The sequence below is a fragment of the Coenobita brevimanus genome, chromosome 115 (assembly GCF_032717465.1).
Source record: "Coenobita brevimanus isolate Jiangsu-jjx chromosome 115, ASM3271746v2, whole genome shotgun sequence".
NCBI classification, from domain to species: Eukaryota; Metazoa; Arthropoda; class Malacostraca; order Decapoda; family Coenobitidae; genus Coenobita; species Coenobita brevimanus.
In genome coordinates, this window is record NC_137068.1 from 6,656,448 (window position 1) to 6,680,868 (window position 24,421).

The 24,421-nt window shown below is 42.0% G+C and overlaps 1 protein-coding gene across 1 annotated transcript in view; it reads left to right on the top strand.

Annotated features, from left to right (window-relative positions):
• The window catches only part of LOC145418627 (uncharacterized), a 49,341-nt gene extending 30,046 nt beyond the window's left edge, over window positions 1-19,295 (top strand). The window contains exons 2-8 of the mRNA XM_080286992.1: window positions 2,293-2,370; window positions 2,861-3,140; window positions 3,579-4,433; window positions 4,746-4,976; window positions 5,580-6,979; window positions 7,785-7,862; window positions 19,121-19,295. Coding sequence (XP_080143118.1) covers window positions 2,293-2,370; window positions 2,861-3,140; window positions 3,579-4,433; window positions 4,746-4,976; window positions 5,580-6,979; window positions 7,785-7,862; window positions 19,121-19,295 — 3,097 coding nt within the window. The remainder of the gene's footprint in view (window positions 1-2,292; window positions 2,371-2,860; window positions 3,141-3,578; window positions 4,434-4,745; window positions 4,977-5,579; window positions 6,980-7,784; window positions 7,863-19,120) is intronic.
• The last annotated feature ends 5,126 nt before the right edge of the window (window positions 19,296-24,421 follow it).

Here is a 24,421-nt window from a genome sequence, read left to right on the forward strand (position 1 = left end):
AGATAAATAAATTCGTCTAAGGGTGTCAATAATAATAAAAAAAAAAAAAAAAAAAAAACGTCACCGTGCTGATTTAAACGTAATGTAACTGAAAGGGTTAATGAGAGAAAAAAAAAGTCCTTACACCCCTAACGTTTCGGAGTGTGTGTAATCTGAGTTAGAAAATTACAATACTTCAGTTTATTGCCGTTTTCAATGCTATCCACATAAAGTACCGGTAATAGTATAATCTTCACTAGAAAGCCCAAAATGGTTGTGTGCCACCTTTGTGGATAAGACACATCCACCTTTGGTCATGTGTAGACGTTACATATCTATATTATATACCAGTACACCCACACTAGAGGATATACAAACACTTATTTACTGGCAGGGTGTAGTACACGACCGTGGCTCATGTGTAGATACACCTTATCTTTAAGCGATTGTATACCGGTACACCCTGTGTCGTGGCCATGCAAACACTTATTCACTGGCACGGTGTATTACACAGCCACATTTAACCCCAGACCCCATTGGTGTGATCTAAGGTCCAATAAGCCTGTCCTCATGAATAACCCACCACCGCCACACCACCATCACCTACTGGACAACACACATATTTTCCCTCCAGATTTATTCCGCTCACAGGGGCTTGTGGATATACAGTAGACTTGTGAGATTAATGGACTAGGCCAAGATTATGTACCTGCAGTTACACCACCCTTATTATATATACATTTTGTGTGTGTGTGTGTGTGTGTGTGTGTGTGTGTGTGTGTGTGTGTGTGTGTGTGTGTGTGTGTGTGTGTGTGTGTGTGTGTGTGTGTGTGTGTGTGTGTGTGTGTGTGTGTGTGTGTGTGTGTGGACAAATAAAGGCTGCTGGATCTTAAGGGACGGAGTGTCAGGTTTATGTATGCTCAGATGTGGATACACAGAAAATCTACATGTATTATCGTACCTGTCAATCAAGTATTTACGTATACTATCTCTTCCTCCATTTACGGTCCTACTGCGGTGTTTACTTGGTAATGAACACACACACACACACACAATGAACTAAATACAAAACAATGTTCAGACAGCATAGCAACGCTGCTGCTACAGCTTAACCTTAACCAGCGACCTTGCCCTCTGATTACTCTGCACCAAAATTACATTACTTCTTCCCTGACCAACACACAACACATGCACCAATTCTGACCCAAACTGAATCAGGCCTTCATGAGCTACTTTGTAAACACTGACACATACATCAACACTCACACAAAAACGTACAAACACTGACACATACATCAACACTCACACAAAGACGTACAAACACTGACACATACATCAACACTCACACAAAAACGTACAAACACTGACACATACATCAACACTCACACAAAAACGTACTAACACTGACACATACATCAACACTCACACAAAAACGTACTGACACTGACACATACATCAACACTCACACAAAAACGTACTGACTCATACATCAACACTCACACAAAAACGTACTGACAATGACACATACATCAACACTCACACAAAAACGTACTGACTCATACATCAACACTCACACAAAAACGTACTGACACATACAGCAACACACACAAAAACGTACTGACACTGACACGTACATCAACACTCTGTCAGCAACTTTTCCGCTGGTTTTGTTTTGATTTTTTTTTTTCCTTGAGTAGTCTAATAAATTCGATACTATTTCATATATATATTTCCAGGGTTCATTTATGGCGGTATGCTTTATGAAGACGAGTCGAGTACCTGTTTCAAAATTGGTTGGATGGTTCAGATATTTGAAGAATAGCTGATAATGATTAATAAGTCTTTAATAATTGTTCTGTTCATATTGTCAAATGGTTTTCGTTAGTTTAATGAGTTGTGTGTATTTGGAATTATTTAATGCAAGCAAAAGTATGAACCATTAGTTAATGATTTGGTGTATCTCGTATGTATACAAATCTATTTTGGTAATCAGTTACCGAGCTGAGGAGAGAGAGAAGGAAGAGTGGCCTGGCAGTTCCATACCAGCTGTTGCCCGGACTGTGCCGCGCCTCCTGCTGCCTCGTTACTGGTGCTAGTGTTATGGTGAACCTTGGGTGTATGACGGGATTTACATTGGCTAAGGGGATCCCCAGTTAAGTGCTGAGATTATAAAGCAGTCGAGTAATTCAGTGCGAGTGACAGTGTTCAGTGGAGGCGGTGGAAGGGCAGCAGTTGTTGTGTAGCTCAGGTAGCACAATCCTTTTGGTTATTTACATATTGTCTGGTATTAATATGCTATGTTATTGTGTCTAGGTTTGGCTGTATCAGAGTCCGAGACTCTGGTAGTTTAAAGGTAGCTGATACCCTGCGAGGTGTACGAGTTCATACACCGTTAGTCTGTTTCAGGTCCCAGGGGGGTTATTGTGTGGGGGACTGCGGTGTTGCTTTGAAGTGGGACAGTAATAAGTATGGTATTTGGGTGTATGTTATCCTAATTGGTTTCCCTGTAGTGTTGTGTATGTGTGTGTGTTGCTAAGTCCCTGTTGTAGGGAGAGGTTTATATATATATATACCGATATATACTGTATGCTTTCGTAGGTAGCTAAATGTGTTCCATTAGGGAATTGTGTAAATTTAAATGGGGTTTATATCTGATATTCGGAATTAAATTTTTAATTGCAAATACAAAGGTTGTTTGGGTATCCTTCTTTGTACATTCTGGTATGTCATTTGTACAGTTAGTTTAAAGAATCTGGAGACATCCACTTTGGGGTGACATATGGCGACCTCGCCAGGATACCAGAATTTACAAAGAGGATTTGTGGGGTTTGAGTGCTAACAGTATTAACCTCAAAATGTCTGACCTTGGGACTTTGGTCAGTTTAGGAAAGGAGTTGGGATATGAAGGAGAAGAGCTGAGAAAATTTATTGAAGCTGAAAGAAGTTTTATTGAAGCTGAAAGAAGTTACGTTGAACAGAATAGGAGAGCAGAAAGGGCAGAACGACGACAGGAGGACAAGGACCAATTAGAAATGGAGCAAGAGAGGCTAAGACAATTAAAAGAGCGATTGGACTTGGAAGAGCGACTTGCTCAGACTAGGGGTCAGATGGTTACTCAGTCAACTCAGGAGGGGGTGGCGGAAGTGTTAGAGCCGTCGTTGGTACAGATGCAAGTTAAAGGTCCTTCACTGCCGCCTTTTGACGAGAAAACGGACGACATGGATTCATATATACGACGATTTGAAATTTTTGCTAGGGCTGTGGGATGGCCAGAGGATAGGTGGGCAGTGTTACTCAGTTCCTATCTAAAGGGCCTTGCACTGGAGGTGTATTCAAGACTCAGTGCGGAGGAAGCTGTGCATTATGGGTGTGTTAAGACTGCTCTTATGGACCGATTTGAGTGCACGGAAGAAGGATTTCGGAAGAGATTTCGTACGGCAAAACCACAAAGTTTTGAGAAAGTATCACAATTTATAACTAGGCTGCAAAATTTGTTAAGCAGGTGGATAGAGTTATCTAATACAGATAAATCATTCGAAGGGGTGTGTGAATTAATTGTAGCAGAACAATTTCTTGATTGTTGTGGAAAAAACTTGCAGGTATATCTACGAGAACGAACACCACAGAACCTGCAGGAGATGATAAATCTTGCAGAAGGTTTTGTCCGAGCTCATGGTGGATTACTACAGAATGCCCGTACACCATGCTGCTCCTCTTCAGGGGTAAAGAAACCCGATGCTGCAGTGCAACACAGTGAGGAACAAAGTAATAAGAGGACATTATTTGTAGAGAAAGGATTGTGTTTCAAATGTGGGAAACCAGGTCATCAGGCACGACAATGTAATGCGAGTACAGGTTACAGGAGTCGACCACAAGTGAATCTCTGTACAGAGACTGATTCTAACCCAGGCAGTGAGGACGAGACTTCCAGGAATCAACTGTGTGGACAGACAGTAGACGTAGTGAGTGCTTTAGCGAGGATGCCAGTGTCCAAAGGGTTTGTGTGTGGCCATGCGGTGGATGTACTGCGCGACACGGGATGCAGTACGGTAGTAGTAAAGAAAGGACTGGTACCGAATGAGTGCTTCACGGGACAGCAAAGGAAGGTGAGACTCGTCAATGGACAGGTGGAACAGCATCCGCTGGCAAAATTTGAAGTTCAAACTCCATACTACACGGGACAAGTGGAGGCAGTTTGCATGGATGATCCAGTTTATGAATTAATAATTGGGAATATTGCAGGTGCTACAAAATTAGAAAGTCTACTAGAGAGCCATGCCGTTGCAACCAGGGCAGCATCCCAGAGAACTCGTACCACAAAGAAGTTAAAAGTTGTGGACAACTTGCAACTGGATGCACAAGACATGAAGGAGGCCCAGCAGGATGACGAACAATTACGCTGTTGGCTCAAATATGCACAAGATAACCCTTCTGGGTTTCAAACCGTTAAGAAAGCTAGTTTCTCTGTGGAAAAGGGTTTGTTATTTAGGACAAAGTGTGTTCAAGGGAAGGATATAAAACAATTGGTTTTACCTACGAAATTTAGAGAGATGGTGATGAGTATTGCCCATGAATCGCCTTTTGGAGGACATTTGGGAAGTGATAAAACGTTGGGAAAGATAGAACAGGAGTTTGCTTGGCCTGGAATGGGGGCTGATGTTAAAAGATTTTGTTTATCCTGTGACATTTGCCAACGTACAGTTCCCAAAGGGAAGGTGGGTAAAGTACCATTAGGTGAGGTTCCCTTGATTGATACACCCTTTCAGAGAGTGGCAGTGGATTTGGTGGGGCCCATTGAACCCAGAAGTGAGTCCGGTAAGCGCTACATTTTGACCCTGGTGGATTATGCCACTCGATATCCTGAAGCAGTGGCATTGAGTAAGGTGGACACAGAGACCGTGGCAGAGGCTCTGCTGGAGATATTTTCACGGGTGGGTGTACCAGAAGAAATTGTTTCTGACAGAGGCTCTCAATTCACTTCTGATATGATGGGAGAGGTAAGGAGGTTGCTTTCCATTCGTCATCTTCCCACTACTCCCTATCATGCACAGGCAAATGGACTGGTTGAGAGGTATAACGGAACACTTAAGCATATGTTGAAAAAAACCTGTGCTGAACAGCCAAAGTTATGGGATAGGTACCTTCCCGCTGTTCTTTTTGCCTACAGGGAGGCTCCCCAGGCTAGCCTAGGGTTCTCCCCTTTTGAACTTTTGTATGGGCGGACAGTTAGGGGCCCCCTTAGTATTTTGAGGGAGCTATGGGACAAGGAAAAACAGGAAGGAGAAGTGCTTACTAGCTACCAATACGTTTTTAACCTGAGAGAAAGATTGGAGGAGACGTGTAGACTAGCAAAGGAACAGCTGGAAAAGTCAAAAACTAAGTATAAACGTTATTTTGACAGGAATGCCAAAGAGAGAAAGTTTTCTATTGGGGACAAAGTATTGGTTTTGCTCCCAACTGCAAATAATAAATTGCTTCTACAGTGGAAAGGTCCATACACCATCCAACGTAGGAAAGGTCAAATGGATTACGAAATAGAAATTAATGGGAAATTTAAAGTGTTTCATGCCAATATGCTCAAGTATTATTTCACCAGGCAGAATGGTAATTCAGGAACAGATGATGTTGGGGCTGTAATCGAAGATGAGGAAGACTACGGGAGTGAAGATTTGGTTCTGCCCGGGTTACAGGGTAAGGAGTCCTACACCGATGTACACATCAACCCATATCTATCTACGGAGCAGCAAACCAAAGTAAGAGAACTTCTGCAAAGATATAGTCCAGTATTGTCCAGTAAACCTGGCTTGACATCTTTGCTTGAGCATAAGATAGAGCTAACCCAACCACAGATAGTGAGATCTCGACCCTATACCATTCCATATGCTTTAAGAGAATCCATAAATGAGGAGATAGAACTGATGAAAAAATGGGATATCATTGAGCCTTCTAACTCGCCTTTTTCAACACCAATGGTGGTAGTCAAAAAGAAAGATTCGTCCAACCGCATATGTCTGGACTTTAGGAAATTGAATGCCTTAACTGTTTTTGATTGTGAACCAATGGCTGACCCAGATTACATTTTTGGAGTATTGAATGGAAGCAAGTTTTTCACGAAGATTGATTTGAGTAAGGGATACTGGCAGATCCCACTAGAAGAGGATAGTAAACCCTACACTGCATTCCAAACAGATAAAGGATTATTCCAGTTCAAAGTTCTCCCCTTCGGATTAGTCAACGCTCCAGCTAGTTTTAACCGGCTAATGAGGAAGGTGTTTCAAGGTATGGCGGGAGTACAGCACTTTTTGGACGACATATTAATCCACACACAGACGTGGGAGGAACACTTGGTCATTTTGGGTGAGGTGTTACGGAAGCTGAAAGAGGCAGGAATTACAGCTCGTCCCTCCAAATGCCATGTGGGCATGGCCAGCTTGGAATATCTGGGCCACGTTGTGGGGGGTGACAGGCTTCAACCAATGAAGGACAAAGTAACCAGTATCAATGAAGCTCCCACACCTAGGACAAAGAAGGAACTCCGGTCTTTTCTTGGACTTAGTGGATATTATAGAAGGTTTATTCCCCACTACTCAACCATTGCTGCTCCCCTCACTGAACTAACTAGGAAACAGAAACCAAATGTGTTGGAATGGACTGATAGGGAAAATAATGCATTTCAAACATTGAAGTTGCGTATCTCCAGAGATCCTGTGTTGTTGCTGCCAGATATGAATCGGCCCTTTACTCTACGAACAGATGCCTCTGACCAAGGACTGGGTGCTGTGCTACTGCAGGAGCAAGATGGAGTGAAGAAACCTGTCGCGTATGCAAGTAGAAAACTGTTACCCAGGGAGAGAAACTACTCAGTTATAGATAAAGAATGTCTTGCTCTAGTGTGGGGTGTAAAAAAGTTTGAGGCATACTTGTATGGGCACCCGTTTAATTTGGAAACTGATCATAAGCCACTTGTGTACTTGCAATCCGCTAAGAACCTTAACGGGAGGTTGATGAGATGGGCCTTATTTCTGCAGCCATACACGTTGAATATGAAGGTCATTAAGGGTAGTGAAAATGTAGGAGCTGATTACTTGAGCAGAATGTAATAAGAAAATAGATTTTCTTCTTAAATGGGGAGGTATTGTCAGCAACTTTTCCGCTGGTTTTGTTTTGATTTTTTTTTTTCCTTGAGTAGTCTAATAAATTCGATACTATTTCATATATATATTTCCAGGGTTCATTTATGGCGGTATGCTTTATGAAGACGAGTCGAGTACCTGTTTCAAAATTGGTTGGATGGTTCAGATATTTGAAGAATAGCTGATAATGATTAATAAGTCTTTAATAATTGTTCTGTTCATATTGTCAAATGGTTTTCGTTAGTTTAATGAGTTGTGTGTATTTGGAATTATTTAATGCAAGCAAAAGTATGAACCATTAGTTAATGATTTGGTGTATCTCGTATGTATACAAATCTATTTTGGTAATCAGTTACCGAGCTGAGGAGAGAGAGAAGGAAGAGTGGCCTGGCAGTTCCATACCAGCTGTTGCCCGGACTGTGCCGCGCCTCCTGCTGCCTCGTTACTGGTGCTAGTGTTATGGTGAACCTTGGGTGTATGACGGGATTTACATTGGCTAAGGGGATCCCCAGTTAAGTGCTGAGATTATAAAGCAGTCGAGTAATTCAGTGCGAGTGACAGTGTTCAGTGGAGGCGGTGGAAGGGCAGCAGTTGTTGTGTAGCTCAGGTAGCACAATCCTTTTGGTTATTTACATATTGTCTGGTATTAATATGCTATGTTATTGTGTCTAGGTTTGGCTGTATCAGAGTCCGAGACTCTGGTAGTTTAAAGGTAGCTGATACCCTGCGAGGTGTACGAGTTCATACACCGTTAGTCTGTTTCAGGTCCCAGGGGGTTATTGTGTGGGGGACTGCGGTGTTGCTTTGAAGTGGGACAGTAATAAGTATGGTATTTGGGTGTATGTTATCCTAATTGGTTTCCCTGTAGTGTTGTGTATGTGTGTGTGTTGCTAAGTCCCTGTTGTAGGGAGAGGTTTATATATATATATACCGATATATACTGTATGCTTTCGTAGGTAGCTAAATGTGTTCCATTAGGGAATTGTGTAAATTTAAATGGGGTTTATATCTGATATTCGGAATTAAATTTTTAATTGCAAATACAAAGGTTGTTTGGGTATCCTTCTTTGTACATTCTGGTATGTCATTTGTACAGTTAGTTTAAAGAATCTGGAGACATCCACTTTGGGGTGACACACTCACACAAAAACGTACTAACACTGACACGTACATCAACACACACAAAAACGTAATTTTTCACAACAGCTACGTCTTCGGCGCTGGTAATAAAACTTCACGGAACAGAGGTACATAATTCCATGAAGGTGAAAGTGTGCCAAACACAATCAAAGGCAGCCGCCTCCGCACTCCCACACCACACCAAACTTTACCTATATATAAGCCTTGATGGCCAGGCGGAGGCAGTGCAACCTGATCACAATATCTTTCTGTCTTCTTTAACAAACTTTTTTTTTTAATACTTTCTGCATAGTTTTACAGTTTCTCTCTCTCTCTCTCTCTCTCTCTCTCAGGGCACACAGGACTGGCATTAGTCAGCACACAATTGGTCTAAGGCAGCACAAAGCAAACCACCAATAAGTGTCTGGTGGCTGATCACACAATACACCATCCTATCTCTTCCTTGCTTCTGATATATGGCGCCCACTCCTCTTCCTTTTCCTTCACACTCCCCTCCTCTTCCACCACTGTTATCACCATTCCCAACACTATTACCAACAACCACCACTGTCACAATCACCATCATCAGCAACATCAATCATAACCCTTGCTGGTCTTATATTCTTACGAAAAAAAAAAAGAAAAACTAAAAGGCCGGAGGCAAAAAAAAAAAAAAAGGTGCACTTCCAAAAATAGCAAAATAGGTTTCTCTCTCTCTCTCTCTCTCTCTCTCTCTCTCTCTCTCTCGTACCTAAGTGAATACATCCACAATTTCCATCAGCTAGAATTCAACCCCACACCCACACCAAAGAAGTGAACCCGATCCTGCTCATCGAACTACAATCCTGGCTGGTGTGACACTTGGAATAAATCACTTTGTTTGGGAAACTGAGAAACTGTACTGAAATACACGAGTTTCTGTGATTTGTATAAGGTTATGCATTTTGTTTAATTTTAGATTTTAAAGTCTGGAAACTCCCTGTACTGTTGTTTGCAGATGATACTGTGTTGTTGAGTGAAGACGAAGGGGAGCTGCAAGGCTTGGTGGATGAGTTTGAGAGAGTGTGTAAGAAACGGAACCTAAAGGTGAATGTAGGGAAGAGTAAAGTGATGGTCTTTGAGAGAGGTGAAGTTAGTGAATGTACAGCGAGGTTGGACGGTGAGGAACTGGAAAATGTGAGTACGTTTAAGTATTTGGGTAGTGTGATGAGTAAGGATGGAGGTTTGGAGGGTGAAGTGCTTGAAAGGTTACAGCAGGGAAGAAAGGTTGCTGGTTCCTTGAAAGCACTGATAAGAAACAGGGAAGTGAGCATGGAAGTGAAAAAGCCACTACATGACAGTATTGTGATACCAACTCTAACGTACGGAAGTGAAGCTTGGACATTGTTGGAAGGACACAAGTCAAGAGTGAGAGCAGTGGAAATGAGTTATTTAAGAGGAGCCTGTGGAGTCACGTGGAGAGACAGGCTGACGAATGAGGATATAAAGGAGCGTTGTGGTGTGGATGTGGATGTGATAGGAAGCGTTATGAGGAACACACTGAGGTGGTTTGGCCATGTGGAGAGGATGGAGGGTGAAAGACTGACGAAGAGAGTGTATGTGAGTGAGGTGGAGGGGGGAAGAGGGAGGGGGAGGCCGAGGATGAGATGGAGGGATGGGGTGGAGAGGTATATGAGAGAGGGGGGTGTGAGTTGGGAGCAGGGCAGTGAAATGGCGGGGGACAGGGCAACTTGGAGGCGATTTGTTTGTGGCCACCCCAAACGGGATTGAGCCGTCTGGCAATAGATAGATAGATAGATAGAAAGTCTTATTTCTTGGATTTTCAGTTTCACCATTTTCGAACGCTGAAACTTATCATCACTTTAAAAACTGTGGTTAGAATGACATTTCATTTGTCTGAAATGTCAGCCATGAAACCACATGCAGTAATGTAAAATCCTAAAGAATTCTTGTATACTGCCTATAACAATAATCAATTTGGTTGGAAGCAATTGTAACTCTAATGCTGTTCTCTTACAGTTTCTCGAAGCTGTGTTCATAAAATTTATCACAGTTCTGACCAAATTCATCGTCAAACAGCCCAACTGAAATCTGACTTTATAAGTTTTGAACCCTAAACGAGTAGTGTGTTAAAAACTAATACATCTTGTGAGACTATATAATAAGAAACAAGTGGACTCGTAACTTGGTTATTTATTCAAAACTTCAGACACGAAGAGTTACTTGACCGTAATTGCACCACGCCAATAATATATATTTAGCAGCATACTGGTTACTATCTCACTTCCTTAGTTCAGCACCCACGGCATGTAAAGACGTCAAGACCCTACAAACCTGTTGATAAAGCTGATTGAAATTACACTTTAAATCATCTAAAACTATGTCAAGAGCCATAAAATATCTAACTAAAAAATGAAAATCAATAATAATCCAGTGCATTTGTAACTCGCTTCATTAGTTCGAAACCAGTGACATGTAAAAGTAATGCTCATGGTAACTGCACAAGCATGCAACATTATATTCAACTGCAAATTATCTCAAAACTGTGCCAGAGACAAAAGATATATATATTACTTAACTAGTCAAAGCAATAACGTTCTAGTTTGTTTGTTTCTCACCTCGTTAAATTCATATCCCTTGATGTCTGTCTGTATATCTATCTATAGCCAGATGCCATAATCCCGTAAGAGGTAGCCATTTGACCTTGAGTTAGTTTTACTGGGAGGGGCACTATCCCTCTGCCAACCCCCTTGACATATAAGAAACAAGTTGGTTATATGGTTACCACCTGGCTCATAGGAAACCAACTGATGTGTCACTCTACAGTATGTACAGCCACCTGAAAGGGAAATCAAAGTAATAAAAAGTGACAGGAAAGATGGAAGAAGCAGGAAGACAGGAGGGCAGAGAGACAATGAATGATAAAAGGTGAAGTAGGAAGTAGGCAGCACTACATCGTGTAAAAAATATAAAAATATCCGAGATTTTGCCAAACCTATCAATGATATCTAAGTAGATTGGGGGAAACTCGCTTTGAAAGTATTAAAATTATCAATACCTTTTAAGACATTACTTAACAAGGCAAATCATTAGTAAGCTAATGCTTTCATAACTTGCACAATTAGTTTGAAAAAAAAAAAAAAAAGACACGTAAAAGTTTTGCTGAAGGTAAGCACAAAAGGCGGGTACTTTATATTCAGCAGCAGCAAGGGGAGACTGCAGGAATCCTGCACTTTAGCCCTTCACAACCCCATCCTTGTTGTGTGCAGATATCCCCCACGAATACATATGGATTGGTGGATGCACAGACTCAAATACACATATACATACATACACAAGGTATGGTAGATGCACAAGGCGTCACATACAGTAATGTACATATACAGGCAGGCCGGCAGTCCCAGCCAAGCTATGGGAACTGAATGACTTGTGGAGTCGAGCAAGAAGGAAAACAAGGAACTGATTCTGTTGTTGCTGAGCGGTAAGACGAAGATGTGAATATTGTAGGGGTTAAATGAGGGGTTGCGTGACGTAAGGTGTTCTCACGCTACATATTAAAACACCAGAAACGGGTTCAAGGTTCAGCGATACTGTCGCAACCTTAACCTTTTAATTTTGATGGTTGAGCATTTTTTTTTTCCTAGGGAAGGTCTTTGGGTGTAAATTGTGATTCTTATAATATTCTGGACATCTCTATGAAATGAACGATTAATAAATTGTATTTTTTAAAAATTTTATTATTTTTTTATTACTCCGCTAAACTTTCAACCCGTTTTCATGCAAAATTTTAATGCTTAAGCAAAAATCAACATTGATGGGAATGAAGTCCCATTAACAATATGAATGTGCTATGGCTCCCCAAAAAAGGTCGTTTACCATTATTGTTATAGAACGACTTCACCACAAAACCTCTGTTTTCACGAATTCCTGGGAGACCAGGAACACTTTCATCACTATCACCAGCACGACGGTACACTGTTACCCCAGTACTCACACACAAAACTCTGTAAAATCTGCAAAAAATGGATGTACAACAACTACAATTCCTTTCTGTCTGCTACAAACAGAGCATAACGGTAGGGACTGACGAATGGCGCGGCAGAATCTCCAGCCAAATACACCGCTACGTACGGCCACCCGGTAAGTAAGCGGGACGCCAGGCTACGTTCTCATCAGCAGCTACCAACACAGGCACACTTAGCCAAGATGCGCTCCTCCTCCCCTTAGTGAATGTCAAGTAGCTAGCATAGGGACGGCTTTTTTTTTGAAGGACTTGCGACTATACTTCCCGTGGCAGAATGTATTTTCATCCAAGGTCCACATGATAGAGTATGGGTGAAAACGGTGTTATCCAAACAAAAACGTATTTTCCGGCCGGTGGTCTGTGAACTCATTCTGTCGCCCTGCTCCTCAAATAGTTAGCAGAAGGAAATACTTGCGTGGAGAGCCAAATAAAAAAAGAAACATGGGACTGGATTGCTTTAGGCTTAGTCAGATAGTGACATTGAAATAGTGAAAAGATCCATGCACGAAGGAAATATCGTTTTCTGAGCTGAATAATGATGATGATGATGAGGAATTGAAGCGTTTAATTGCGTATGGTAGTGAAAATAATGAGGAGGTGAATATTCTGGGGAGAGATGAGCAAAGAACAGGGAAATAATGGAAGCTGCTGGCTGAATTGGGCAGCAAGAAACACAAGGGGCTAAGCTGCTCGAGGAAATGTTAATACAAAGCATTAAAGGTTAATAATTTACGAGGAACTGACTCGCATGTAAACATAGGAAAATGAATGGTTTGTTGAGTTGATTAACAATCAAAAGACTGAAGTGATTAAAGAGAACTGGGTATTTTGCCAAGAGATGAGTGGCTGAGGAATACAAAGAAGTATATAAGTAAATAGATTGGGCAACGTACAGTGGCGGGCAAGATAAGGAAGTGAAGCTCTTCGTGAACAAGCAACCTTTCTTTCTTGCTGTCCTTTTTCTTGCACTACTCCCACCATGTTAACATTCCCAGCAGGGCAAAATGTACAGTATCTATAGTCTACATCACGATTTTCTCTCTCTCTCTCTCTCTCTCTCTCTCTCTCTCTCTCTCTCCCCCCGTTTGATAGGCACCACGCCGTATGTTTCTGCCTTTTCCGACCCAAACAAAAAGGACCCACTGAATGAAATTTATGGTGATGGTGATGCAGGGGAGGCGAGGGAGTGACGGTGAAGGATGCATGTGAAAGTCAGTGTTGTAATTAGTATGTTTGTGTGTATAACCAGTCTGGAAATGCCAGTGTAGAATAGACCGAATGTATAACGTATGCAAGCATATGAAAGGACAAACAGTACTATCAGCATCCACTTAAAATGTTCGCCACGGCTGAGGTTTGAACGCTAGTGACGAGACATCAGTAGATGACAAATCAACGCGGCACCACTATGCACCGTGGCTCATAATATACCTGACTAAATTATGAACAATATCAAATACACACCCTGTCACTGCACGTGCAATGAAAATGGAGAATTTCTGACTTATGAATATATGAAAAAAAGACAAAGAAAGTAGGCAACAAAACTAACTGCACGCACACCAGAGAAAACAAAAGTAAGTGTGAGAAAGTAGTCCTGGGCAGAAACGAGGGAAAGACAACGAACCAAAATATGTCACGCTGAGAACAATACAGGTGAGATGTATTTTAACACCGTTGTCCTTTAACTTACCGTGGTGGAAAGTGTGTGTGTGTGTGTGTGTGTGTGTGTGTGTGTGTGTGTGTGTGTGTGTGTGTGTGTGTGTGTGTGTGTGTGTGTGTGTGTGTGTGTGTGTGTGTGTGTGTGTGTGTGTGTGTGTGTGTGTGTGAGAGAGAGAGAGAGAGAGAGAGAGAGAGAGAGAGAGAGAGAGAGAGAGAGAATATATCCCCACTAACCCTACCCCAGTTTCAGCGCGTTATCATAACTAAGCTATAAATAAAAATCTACAAATAATTATCACCGGGGTCAGGATGGAATGAAAATGTCGGATGCATATTCTACATCCTTCCCCCCTCGCTGATAAGTGGTATGATAATTATTTTATGCTTTAATTTTGCCAGAAACTTTATTTTGCTCTAATTTACTCTTATGTTCCTAGTCCTTGATGATATTGGTGAAGGTGACGATAATGATGATGGTGATGATGATACTATTACCACCACCACTACTACTACTACTACTACTACTACTACTGCTGCTGCTGCTGCTGCTGCTGCTATTACAACAACAACAACTAATAATAATAATAATAATAATAATCGATATTTAAGGCTTACAGAAAAACCTCTATTAGCATTAGTAAGCATCACAGAATATCATCTCTCCTCCTAACACAACATACCCCCAACCCCCTCGAATTTAGGCACGCGATGCAGCCACGACCCCCTTTTATACATGACACGACCCCACCACCACCTCACTGACTCCTATTACCCACTACCACACAATCCATACAACCACCACTGCATAACCCAACTGGACCCCTTCACCCATACCATTATTTACTACTGTATAACCACCAAAACCCCTACCGCAACACCCACACCCTGTACACACACACACACACACACACACACACACACACACAAACTGGACCTCTTTACGCCATACCATTATTTACAACTGCATATCCCACACCAACATTTATTACTGCATAACCAGCAAAACCCTTACCACAATACCCACACCCTGAACACACACACACACACACACACAACCAAGCTGGACCCCTTTACCTATACCATTACTGACTACTATATAATCACCAAAATCCCTACCACAAAACCCACACCCTGTACACACACACACACACACACACACACACACACACAGAACCCTCAATCCCACAAGTCAACAAAAATATCGCTTTTCTAACTATTATATTTCAATACTAAAGGTCAAACTAACAAAATTGCAATTCTATACTACTTCCTTCACTCGGACTGACATTTTTAACTTTACTCCCGCTACCTCCAGACGATTTTATTCAATTATGAAGGAGTGTAATTAGGAAGGGGTTAATGAAGGCTGTATCTAACCCCTCCAGTTCTATAAGCCTATCCTAAGCTGAATAAAATCGTCTGGAGGAAGCAAGAGTAAGATTTAATTATACATCATGGGTCTGAAAGGGTTAATAAGCAGGTTATACCATCTGTTCAAGTCATGCGTTCATTTTTAGAGAGGAAAGAAATACAGGAACAACGCATGAGAGAGAGAGAGAGAGAGAGAGAGAGAGAGAGAGAGAGAGAGAGAGAGAGAGGCAGGGGGGGGGAGGTAGGGAGAGAAACAGTGGAAGGTAATTAGCGTGGGGAGAGAGAAAAAGGAGAAAAACAACAAAGAAGAAAAGTTAGGCTCCAACGGCATTACTCCAAAACAGGAACAAACACTTGCTGCCTTTATACATTTTTTTTTTTTTTTTTTTTTTTTCATAATTCCATCTACACCGTAGGACTTTTAAGAGCGAGAGGGGGAGTGAAGAGAGAAGGAAGGAGGGAGGGAGGAATGGCGAAAAGGAGAGAGAGAGACAGAGAGAGAGAGAGAGAGAGAGAGAGAAACGCACAAGCAGATAAATAAAATGAAAATAAAACACGAAAATAAAAAGAGAAGGGACAACAATTATTTTCCCCACAAAAAATAATAGTTCTTTCCCGCTGAGACAAATGTTGATTCTTTCATCACGGCTGCTCGGACGGTTGGCTGTTGTATATTTTTCATTTTTTATTAAGAGTCAAAAAGAGATAAGATTACACGAACTTCTAAATTTGATTCTCCTGGGTGCGGTGTCTGTAAATATGACTTCCCTTTTTCTGTACCGTCTTTCCCTATTCTGTACCGTCTTTCCCTATTCTGTACCGTCTTCCCCTATTCTGTACTGTCTTCCCTATTCTGTACCGTCTTTCCCTATTCTTTACCACCTTTCCCTATTCTGTACCGTCTGCCCCTATTCTGTACCGTCTCTCCCTATTCTGTACCGTCTCTCCCTATTCTGTACCGTCTTTCCCTATTCTGTACCGTCTCTCCCTATTCTGTACCGTCTTTCCCTATTCTGTACCGTCTTTCCCTATTCTGTACCGTCTTTCCCTATTCTGTACCGTCTTTCCCTATCCCCCTCACCCACACCTTGGCATCGGTCTACAACTCGACATCATCAGCGTGTTCTGTCTGTTCTCCTGACCCGAACCTATACTGTTCTACAAGCAGCCCTTCCCCCTTGCCGTTCTCTTCCTTTCCCTATTCCCATGTCTCAAACTATCTGACTCTCCTATTCTCTCTCTCTCCACACACACAAAAACCTCCATCCCTCTACCCATGTCTCAAACTCTCATGTCTTTCATCCTCCTCCCCTCCCATCCAAACACCCAAACCAACGCCCCCGTCACCCTTTTTCCTACGCATATTTCCCTATTCCATATCAATTCAGTATTCCTGTCTCAAACTATCACATTTCCCTCCTCCACCACTTTCATCTTCTCTGGCTTCCATACACACCTCTATCCCTCCCCCTCTCCCCATCATCCCACTACCCCTCTCTCTCCACCTCCTTCCAACCCCACTCCCTCAACGCTCCTCCCATCCCTCCCCATCTCATCCCCCCAACACCGCAACCCCACCTCAATAACTCACCTGTTGCGTCCACACATCCATTCTCCGCAACCCTGTTTAAATTCAGTCAAAGTGACTGCCCGAACCAACCACTGCATCGACAATGTTTCACTTCCTACATTTTGCCTTCTGAGCAGCATGTGACGAGATACGAGTAAGTTAAAGACAGCTGCTAACGGGAGAGACAGTTGGCTGACTAGACTGTTGCTGACGGAAAAAAGTGACAAAAACAGCTGATGATTAGTCAAAAATAAGTGCTGACGGAATGCTGCTGACAAGATAAAAGTTTACTTATGAAGGAAAAACTTGCTGATAAACATAAAATTGCTGATGCTGAGAAAAAGATATTCTCGCTGATGAGAGCTGATGAGATACTTGCTGACACCTGAACGATAACTGCTGATGGGAGGCTGCTGACAAAAAGTGTCAGGGATGGATTACAGACAAGATATTATTTGTGTTCGGCCTAAGTGAACGCTGAAACGAACCACAACAGCAAGACTGCTTCACCTGCTTCTTGCCTTCTGAACACCTCGTGCTGAATGAAACGGTTCCTGACTAGGCAAACCAAGTGCTGACACAAAGGTGCTGACGAAACGAACGCGAATTTCCTGACGAAACTATTACTGACGATGGAAAAAAAATTGAGTAAAAGTACGTCGTTGATGAAAAATGGTTGATAAAGAAGGATTCAGCTGCTGATAAAGCGAAAAGGAAGTGTTGACGGCAAGTGGCTGACTGAGAGGAGATTAGCTGCCGAGACTGTTGCTGAAGAAATGGAAAAAACTACTGTTATGTGAAAGACAGTTCGGTGACGAGACAGTTCCTGCCAAATACACAGTTGTAGATAATATGTGAAGGGAACTGCTGAGAGAGAGAGAGAGAGAGAGAGAGAGAGAGAGAGAGAGAGAATGTAAAGGAAGACAAATGCTGTATTCTGGCGGACCAAGCGGCGGATCGGATCCGAAGCTGGTCTACGGTGAAACCAAGCTACCCCGTTTTGGCGGACCAAAGGATACGAAGCTCGGCCCAATCCAAGGCCATAGAAACCAAGCGCGTCTTCGTATCTCACCGAAGCGTGATTGGGAGCAGTCTTGGTGGACAAACAAGAAGGAGAAGACTCTGGTGTAGCAATTCACAATGGCCAGCAATGACAAGTAAATATATCATGAAATTATCCATACTTACATCTGGTTGCTGGTGACAAATACCAACGACATAATCATATAGAGGTTCAGTTGATATAATTAAAAGGGCAGACTGTGAATTGTGAATTAATATCACATCAAGCAGGTTAATTCTCGAGATATTTCCACTCTTGCACGGGAATGAAAAACAATTTTGATTTGTAGAAACTCTCTGTGATGGTCTTGCCTAATGCAGGTCTGCTGTAATCTCTAGAATGAAAGTACAGGTAAGAATAGGCGAAACATTGTTATGGCTGGGTGGACGTCTAATGAAAACACCTAAAGTTTGGTAGATATAAAAAAGGACAGGAAGGGGAATTCACTCCAATTATTAACATGGTAAAAGAGAAAAACCTGGGTAAAGCATCAGGTAATTGTTTAGTTCAAAACAGTTGTGTATTTTTTTCTTTCTTTTGAAATTTTTAAGTGAGGCGGGTTTTGATCTTAACACTGTTTGGTTGCAAATGCACATTTATGGGTAAATTTATGGTTTCAACCATCCCTATTTTACAACTTTTAACTATCATTTTCCACTATTTCCGACCATTCTAAGGCACTTTTCTTCTCTGGCATTTCCGTCGCAAATTATATTTATTTTACTCTTGAAAACAACCAACCAATCTTAACCTAACCTGGAGAAGTTCAGTAAAAAAAATTTGCAACAGAAATGTTATAGAGAACCCCCCCCACCCCCAATTTTGGTAGCTTAGGCCAAAAAGTAGCGTGGAAAAACCTAGAAGGCCGGCTGGTTGAAAGTAAAGATTCCCATTTATGGTGGTAAAATACTTGTCCTGTGTTGAAGATCCATGCTTAAAGTACGGAAAAAAAAAATTGTAAAGCAACAGGTAATTGTTAAGTTCAACACAGTTGTGTACTTTTTTTCCCACCCTTTTATAAGTTTTTAAGTGAGCGGGGTTTTCATCATAGGTTTTTCGGTCTAAATGCACATTTATGGTGGTAAAATACTTGTCCTGTGCTCTATGGAAAATGACCAGTTCATGTTAAGAAGAGATTGTGGTCTGTTTACACTGCAATCGGCAAGTGTAATTTTCCGGCTTTCTGTTTTGGCGGACAGAAACCAAGCGCCCCTAGACGAGCTTCGAATCCGAAGCTGTAGCTTGGGCCGCCAAAATGCAGCTAAAGATACTGTAATCAGGCTGCACCGCTTCAGCCTGGCCATCAAGGCTTATACTGTAGAGTATACAGTAAAGTTTGGTGTGGTGTGGGGGTGCAGAGGCGGCTGCCTTTGATTGTGTTGGCACTCTCAGCCTTATACAATTATGCCCATCAATTCCGTGACGTTTATTACCAGCGCCGAAGACGTAGCTAATGCCAAGGGTCGAGGTCAAAGTTCAGGTGCGTCGTCGCCCTACCCTCTGACCATCCTCTCTATAATCATACCGCATAACTTGACCTACAACTGTCATTTTTCCATCACAAATGCCGACCTGCAAAACAGATTAACAACTGATTATGATGGTACTCAAGAGGGAATTATATGTAAATGCTTTAGAGCCAAAGCACTGTTTTTCTGCCTCTGAGCTTTGTGAAACACGCCGCAAAAGGACGAAATTATGGGCCTAGTTAAGGTGAAAGGAGTAGAGTTTTCATGTTCCTGCCTCCAGCCTACCCGGTGAATACAAGTGGTGAGGTGCAGGTACGGGTAAATACTGCATGAGGGTAAAGCCGACCTGGGCTGTCACCTGCCTGACGTAATACAGGTGAGAATCAATATGTACGCACTGCAAAATGTAACGGTAAATGTTATCACCCTTCCTTCCGGCAGACGCACACGCTTTTATACATCCGGGTATCCGGGTGTACACACACACACACACACACACACACACACACACACACACACACACGATTACTGTAAGGGTCAACGTATTTTAGCAACATACTTATTCTCTATAAAAAAATTGACTTCCACAACCTATTTTCTCCATCTTTTTTCTCATTCCATAACCACACTTCCCAGAAAGCTTGTAATCATTCACTCTTTTACTCACTCGACCAAACACTCCTCTGCTGCCATTAACAAAGCGTTCACAAAGTATCTTCACCCAGGTAATAACTAAATGGTTTCACAATGACAGCTGTTGCTGTTCGTTATTTTTATTTTTTTCATCCTTAGGGAAATAGTTATTACCAAATGGTTTCACAATGACCGTTGTTGCTGTTCGTTATTTATTTTTTTTTTCATCCTTAGGGAAATAGTTATTTCTGCTTCCATTGTACTGTATTTCGTGCTACATACGTTAGCTCTCTATACTCTGTTAACAATAAATGAACCAATGTACATAACTGAGTCATTACCGGGGAATATCATCATCATCATCATTCGTCATAACCATCATCATCACCATAAAACCATGGGGTGGGAAGGCTTCAGAAACATGAACAGTAAAATAGAAATACTGCATTATCAAACTGCTTTCAAAATTTCATCCAGTGTTTCCACATATCTAAACGAAAATGTATATATTGCAGCGAGTGTTGAAAGCAACGTTAAAAAAAAAAATATGTGTTGGCACAGAAATACCCCCACCCCTCCCCTTACAAATTTCCGGACAATTGAAAAACGACAGAACGAAAACAAGTGATACAGCAGAAAAACACAAAAAAATAACAAGAGAAACAAAAGTAAATATCAAAATAGAAGAGCACGATAAAAAAAAAAAAAAAGAATACAAATGAATGAATGATAAAACAAAGAAAATGTATGAAAAACGAAACATAACAAACAAATACTTAAGATGAATATTGATCTACAATTACACACACACACACACACACACACACACACACACACCGTCCACCACTCCCTCGCTGCTATATCGTGTTCGGGGCAACTCCTTTTCGCCACTCCTGAGATTCTTAACAAGGCCGAAGTTGATTTAAGGTTGTGGCAGTGGCCCAGATCCGTCAGGTGAAAACAAACCCGCTATAGCAACCAAGGAGACTCAGTCCTATACCATAACTAAGGTTTACTGATGCTCATACTGCCAGGAGTCAGTATTCTACTTGTGGACGTTACTCAGTTCCTTCAAGTGGAAACAATCCCACTATACTGTCCCCTTACTGATATGTAGTTTGATACTTTATATACTGGTGCCTAACTGACGTGACGTTACTCATCTTGACTCACGTGGCTTGAGTGTGAGGGTGTTTTGGAGTGGCAGTTCCGTCAGGTGAAAACAAAATCATTATACTGTCCTTATATTTAAATACTGTACACTTTGATATATCACCTAGACATTGGTACCTGAATGACAAAATTACCCACCTTGGTTGGCTTGGGATAAGTGTGAGGGTGGCTTGGTTGGTAGCTTGGAGTGATGGAAGGGAGTGGTGAGGAGTTGATAAGAAGGCGTCCTGCAACAGAGAGATCATCATCTGTAAACAAGAGGCAGAGAATTGGTTAACCCACACTACATACTCCAATAACATGTATTTTATCTTCCATTCTCACCAACACATAAAGACCTATTACCTAATATACACAGTAGAGCCAACAACATGAACCGGGCTTATCAAAGACAGGACATGTGCACAACTTAACCATACACTCTGAGCTGTGTACCTACCTGCATCAATTTATGCTTATATCTATTTCAGCTTCATCTCCTTTACCTCTTCCTGCAGTGATACAACTCAACCTACTTTAAGTCCAGTTTTTCACTTTCACATTACTTCAGCATTATTTACTCTACTAGCGATGATATATTATAATGTCTATTCCCCGAACGCTATTTCAACATCGTACCATTTCAATTTATCTACTTTCACCAGCAATGATATACCCCAATCTACCACACCACCACCACACTACACCCTCTATGGCCTCAAATATGTACAGCACCGCCTCCCTCCACCACACCAGCACACCACACACCACACCAGCACACTCTCAAAGCCGTGTATCTGGTGTGGCATCACTGGAATACGACTTAATATTTCCTGGCTTGGGTGAGATACCATGCAAATACAGCCAAGGGAAAAACATATTACCGAGTCTTACCAGGGCAAACCCGAATTTATTGCTCTCTCTCTCTCTCTCTCTCTCTCTCTCTCTCTCTCTCTCTCTCTCTCTCTCAGAATTCAAGTGTGCGTATACTATTAGACTATATCATACGATGATGTGTGCAAATATTTTTTTTAATGCATAATGATTGGCAAACATGCACACAGGCTACATACGAAAATCAAGAGACTTCTCCAATGGCGTATAATCAAGTTATTTACGATTAAATAACTAACACACTCAGGCTCACACGACTCAGCGGAAGAATTTCTGTGGTAACTGCCACAACACATTACTGTAGCTGTCCTGGCCATGGGAGGGTTAACCAACTGTGTGTGTGTGTGTGTGTGTGTGTGTGTGTGTGTGTGTGTGTGTGTGTGTGTGTGTGTGTGTGTGTGTGTGTGTGTGTGTGTGTGTGTGTGTGTGTGTGTGTGTGTGTGTGTGTGTGTGTGTGTGTGTGTGTGTGTGTGTGTGTGTGTGTGTGTGTGTGTGTGTGTGTGTGTGTCCAGGAAACAGACATGGAGGAAAGCAAAGGGAAAACATGATACAGAAAAATCAAGAGTCGATAAGATATGTTAAGTCCTTCGAGGGATATGATTCAGAAGAAATGGAGGGGGAGGGAGAGGGAAAAGCAGAGGAAAGAAGAGGAGAGGAAAAGAGAGAAAAGAAGAGGAGCGGAAGGATTAGGAAAGAAGAGTAATATGCAGAGAAGAGATTAGCAAAGAAAGGAAGGGAGGAAAGGAAGAGGAAGGGAAGACAAGAATAGGTAGGAGAATAGAATACAAGAATCAAGAAAAGGAGAGAGGAGTGGCAATGGAGAGAGGAGCAGAGAGGACTGAGGAGAGAGGAGAAGAGAGGATAATGGAGAGTCAATAAGGTTTGTTAGTGTTTCGGGGGATATGATTCGGAAGGAATGGTGGGAGAGAGGGAGAGAGAAGATGGGAGGAGGAGAGGAAAGCCGAAGACAAAATGGTATTGCACATTAAGATGGAAGGAGGAAATGGGAAAAGAAGAAAAGAGGATGGAGAGGAGAGGAATGAAAGAAAAGAAGAAAGGAGAAAAGAGAAGGGAAAAGACATAGGCCCATATGGATTAAACTGCAAAGATAAAAAATGAAATAAAAGGACACAACTAATGAGCGGTAGTCGAGGTTCAGGCACGGTGAGGCACGGGTGAGGTAGGGTGAGGCAGGATGGGATAGGGATGAAGCAGGGTGAGGTAGGGATAAGTAATGGCGAGGCAGGATGGGATAAGGATGAGGCAGGGTGAGTTAAAGGCATCTGACCTCTGTCGAGACAGACAGACAGTCAGACAGAGACGGGTTCGCTGACATAAGCAATTGCCCTCCAAGGACCTTGATTTTATTTACTTAGTCTTACACTTTTCGAACTCCTCTCTCTCTCTCTCTCTCGTGGAAGGGTTCGGTCATAAAGTGCGTGGAGAACTGCCAACCAATGACTCCACCCTGCATTACCTTGTGAACACACACACACACACACACACACACACACACTTCCTGGCACTCTCACACAACCCTCAGAGTGCATTAGTCTGGAACTCATAAACACACGCCTTACACACACAACTCCAGCCCTGAGAGAGAGAGAGAGAGAGAGAGAGAGAGAGAGAGAGAGAGAGAGAGAGAGAGAGAGAGAGAGAGAGAGAGACTCCCTTCACACATTAGGGTACTTCATTCAGCCACTCTATCGTAAAAGGTAATGACGTAAAGAAGGTACAAAGGTGTCCTTGGATACTCTTCTTATCCTCTTAGGCCGACTTATACTCACTCACTCCCAACCCAACCCAACGTAATCTAACCTGGGGAGAAACTAGAGCGAGGAAGAGGAAACTATAAGCATCAGAACATATGACATAGGAAATTAAAATGAAATAAAAGCAAAGTACACTCCCGCAAAGAGAGAAATATACCGGTAAGATTAAATATACCGGTAACATTAAATAAATATACCGGTAAGATTAATATACCTGTAAGATTAAATAAATATACCGGTAAGATTAAGTCAACATACCGGTATGATCTGACCAACTCCTTCCTCAAAAGATGCAGGATAGTAGAAGATTTACACACAATTGTAAACACACAAGCACACGCAAGAAAAAGGAAATGAAAAGCAAGATACACACACACACACACACACACACACACATATATACATTCAATTGCATACATATTCCCATACACACATGCATATATAGAAACAAACATGCCTTACCTTCCATGCATATGTGTGTGTGTGTGTGTGTGTGTGTGTGTGTGTGTGTGTGTGTGTGTGTGTGTGTGTGTGTGTGTGTCTTTCCTATCTCTTCCATTCTTTCCCTTTCTCCCAC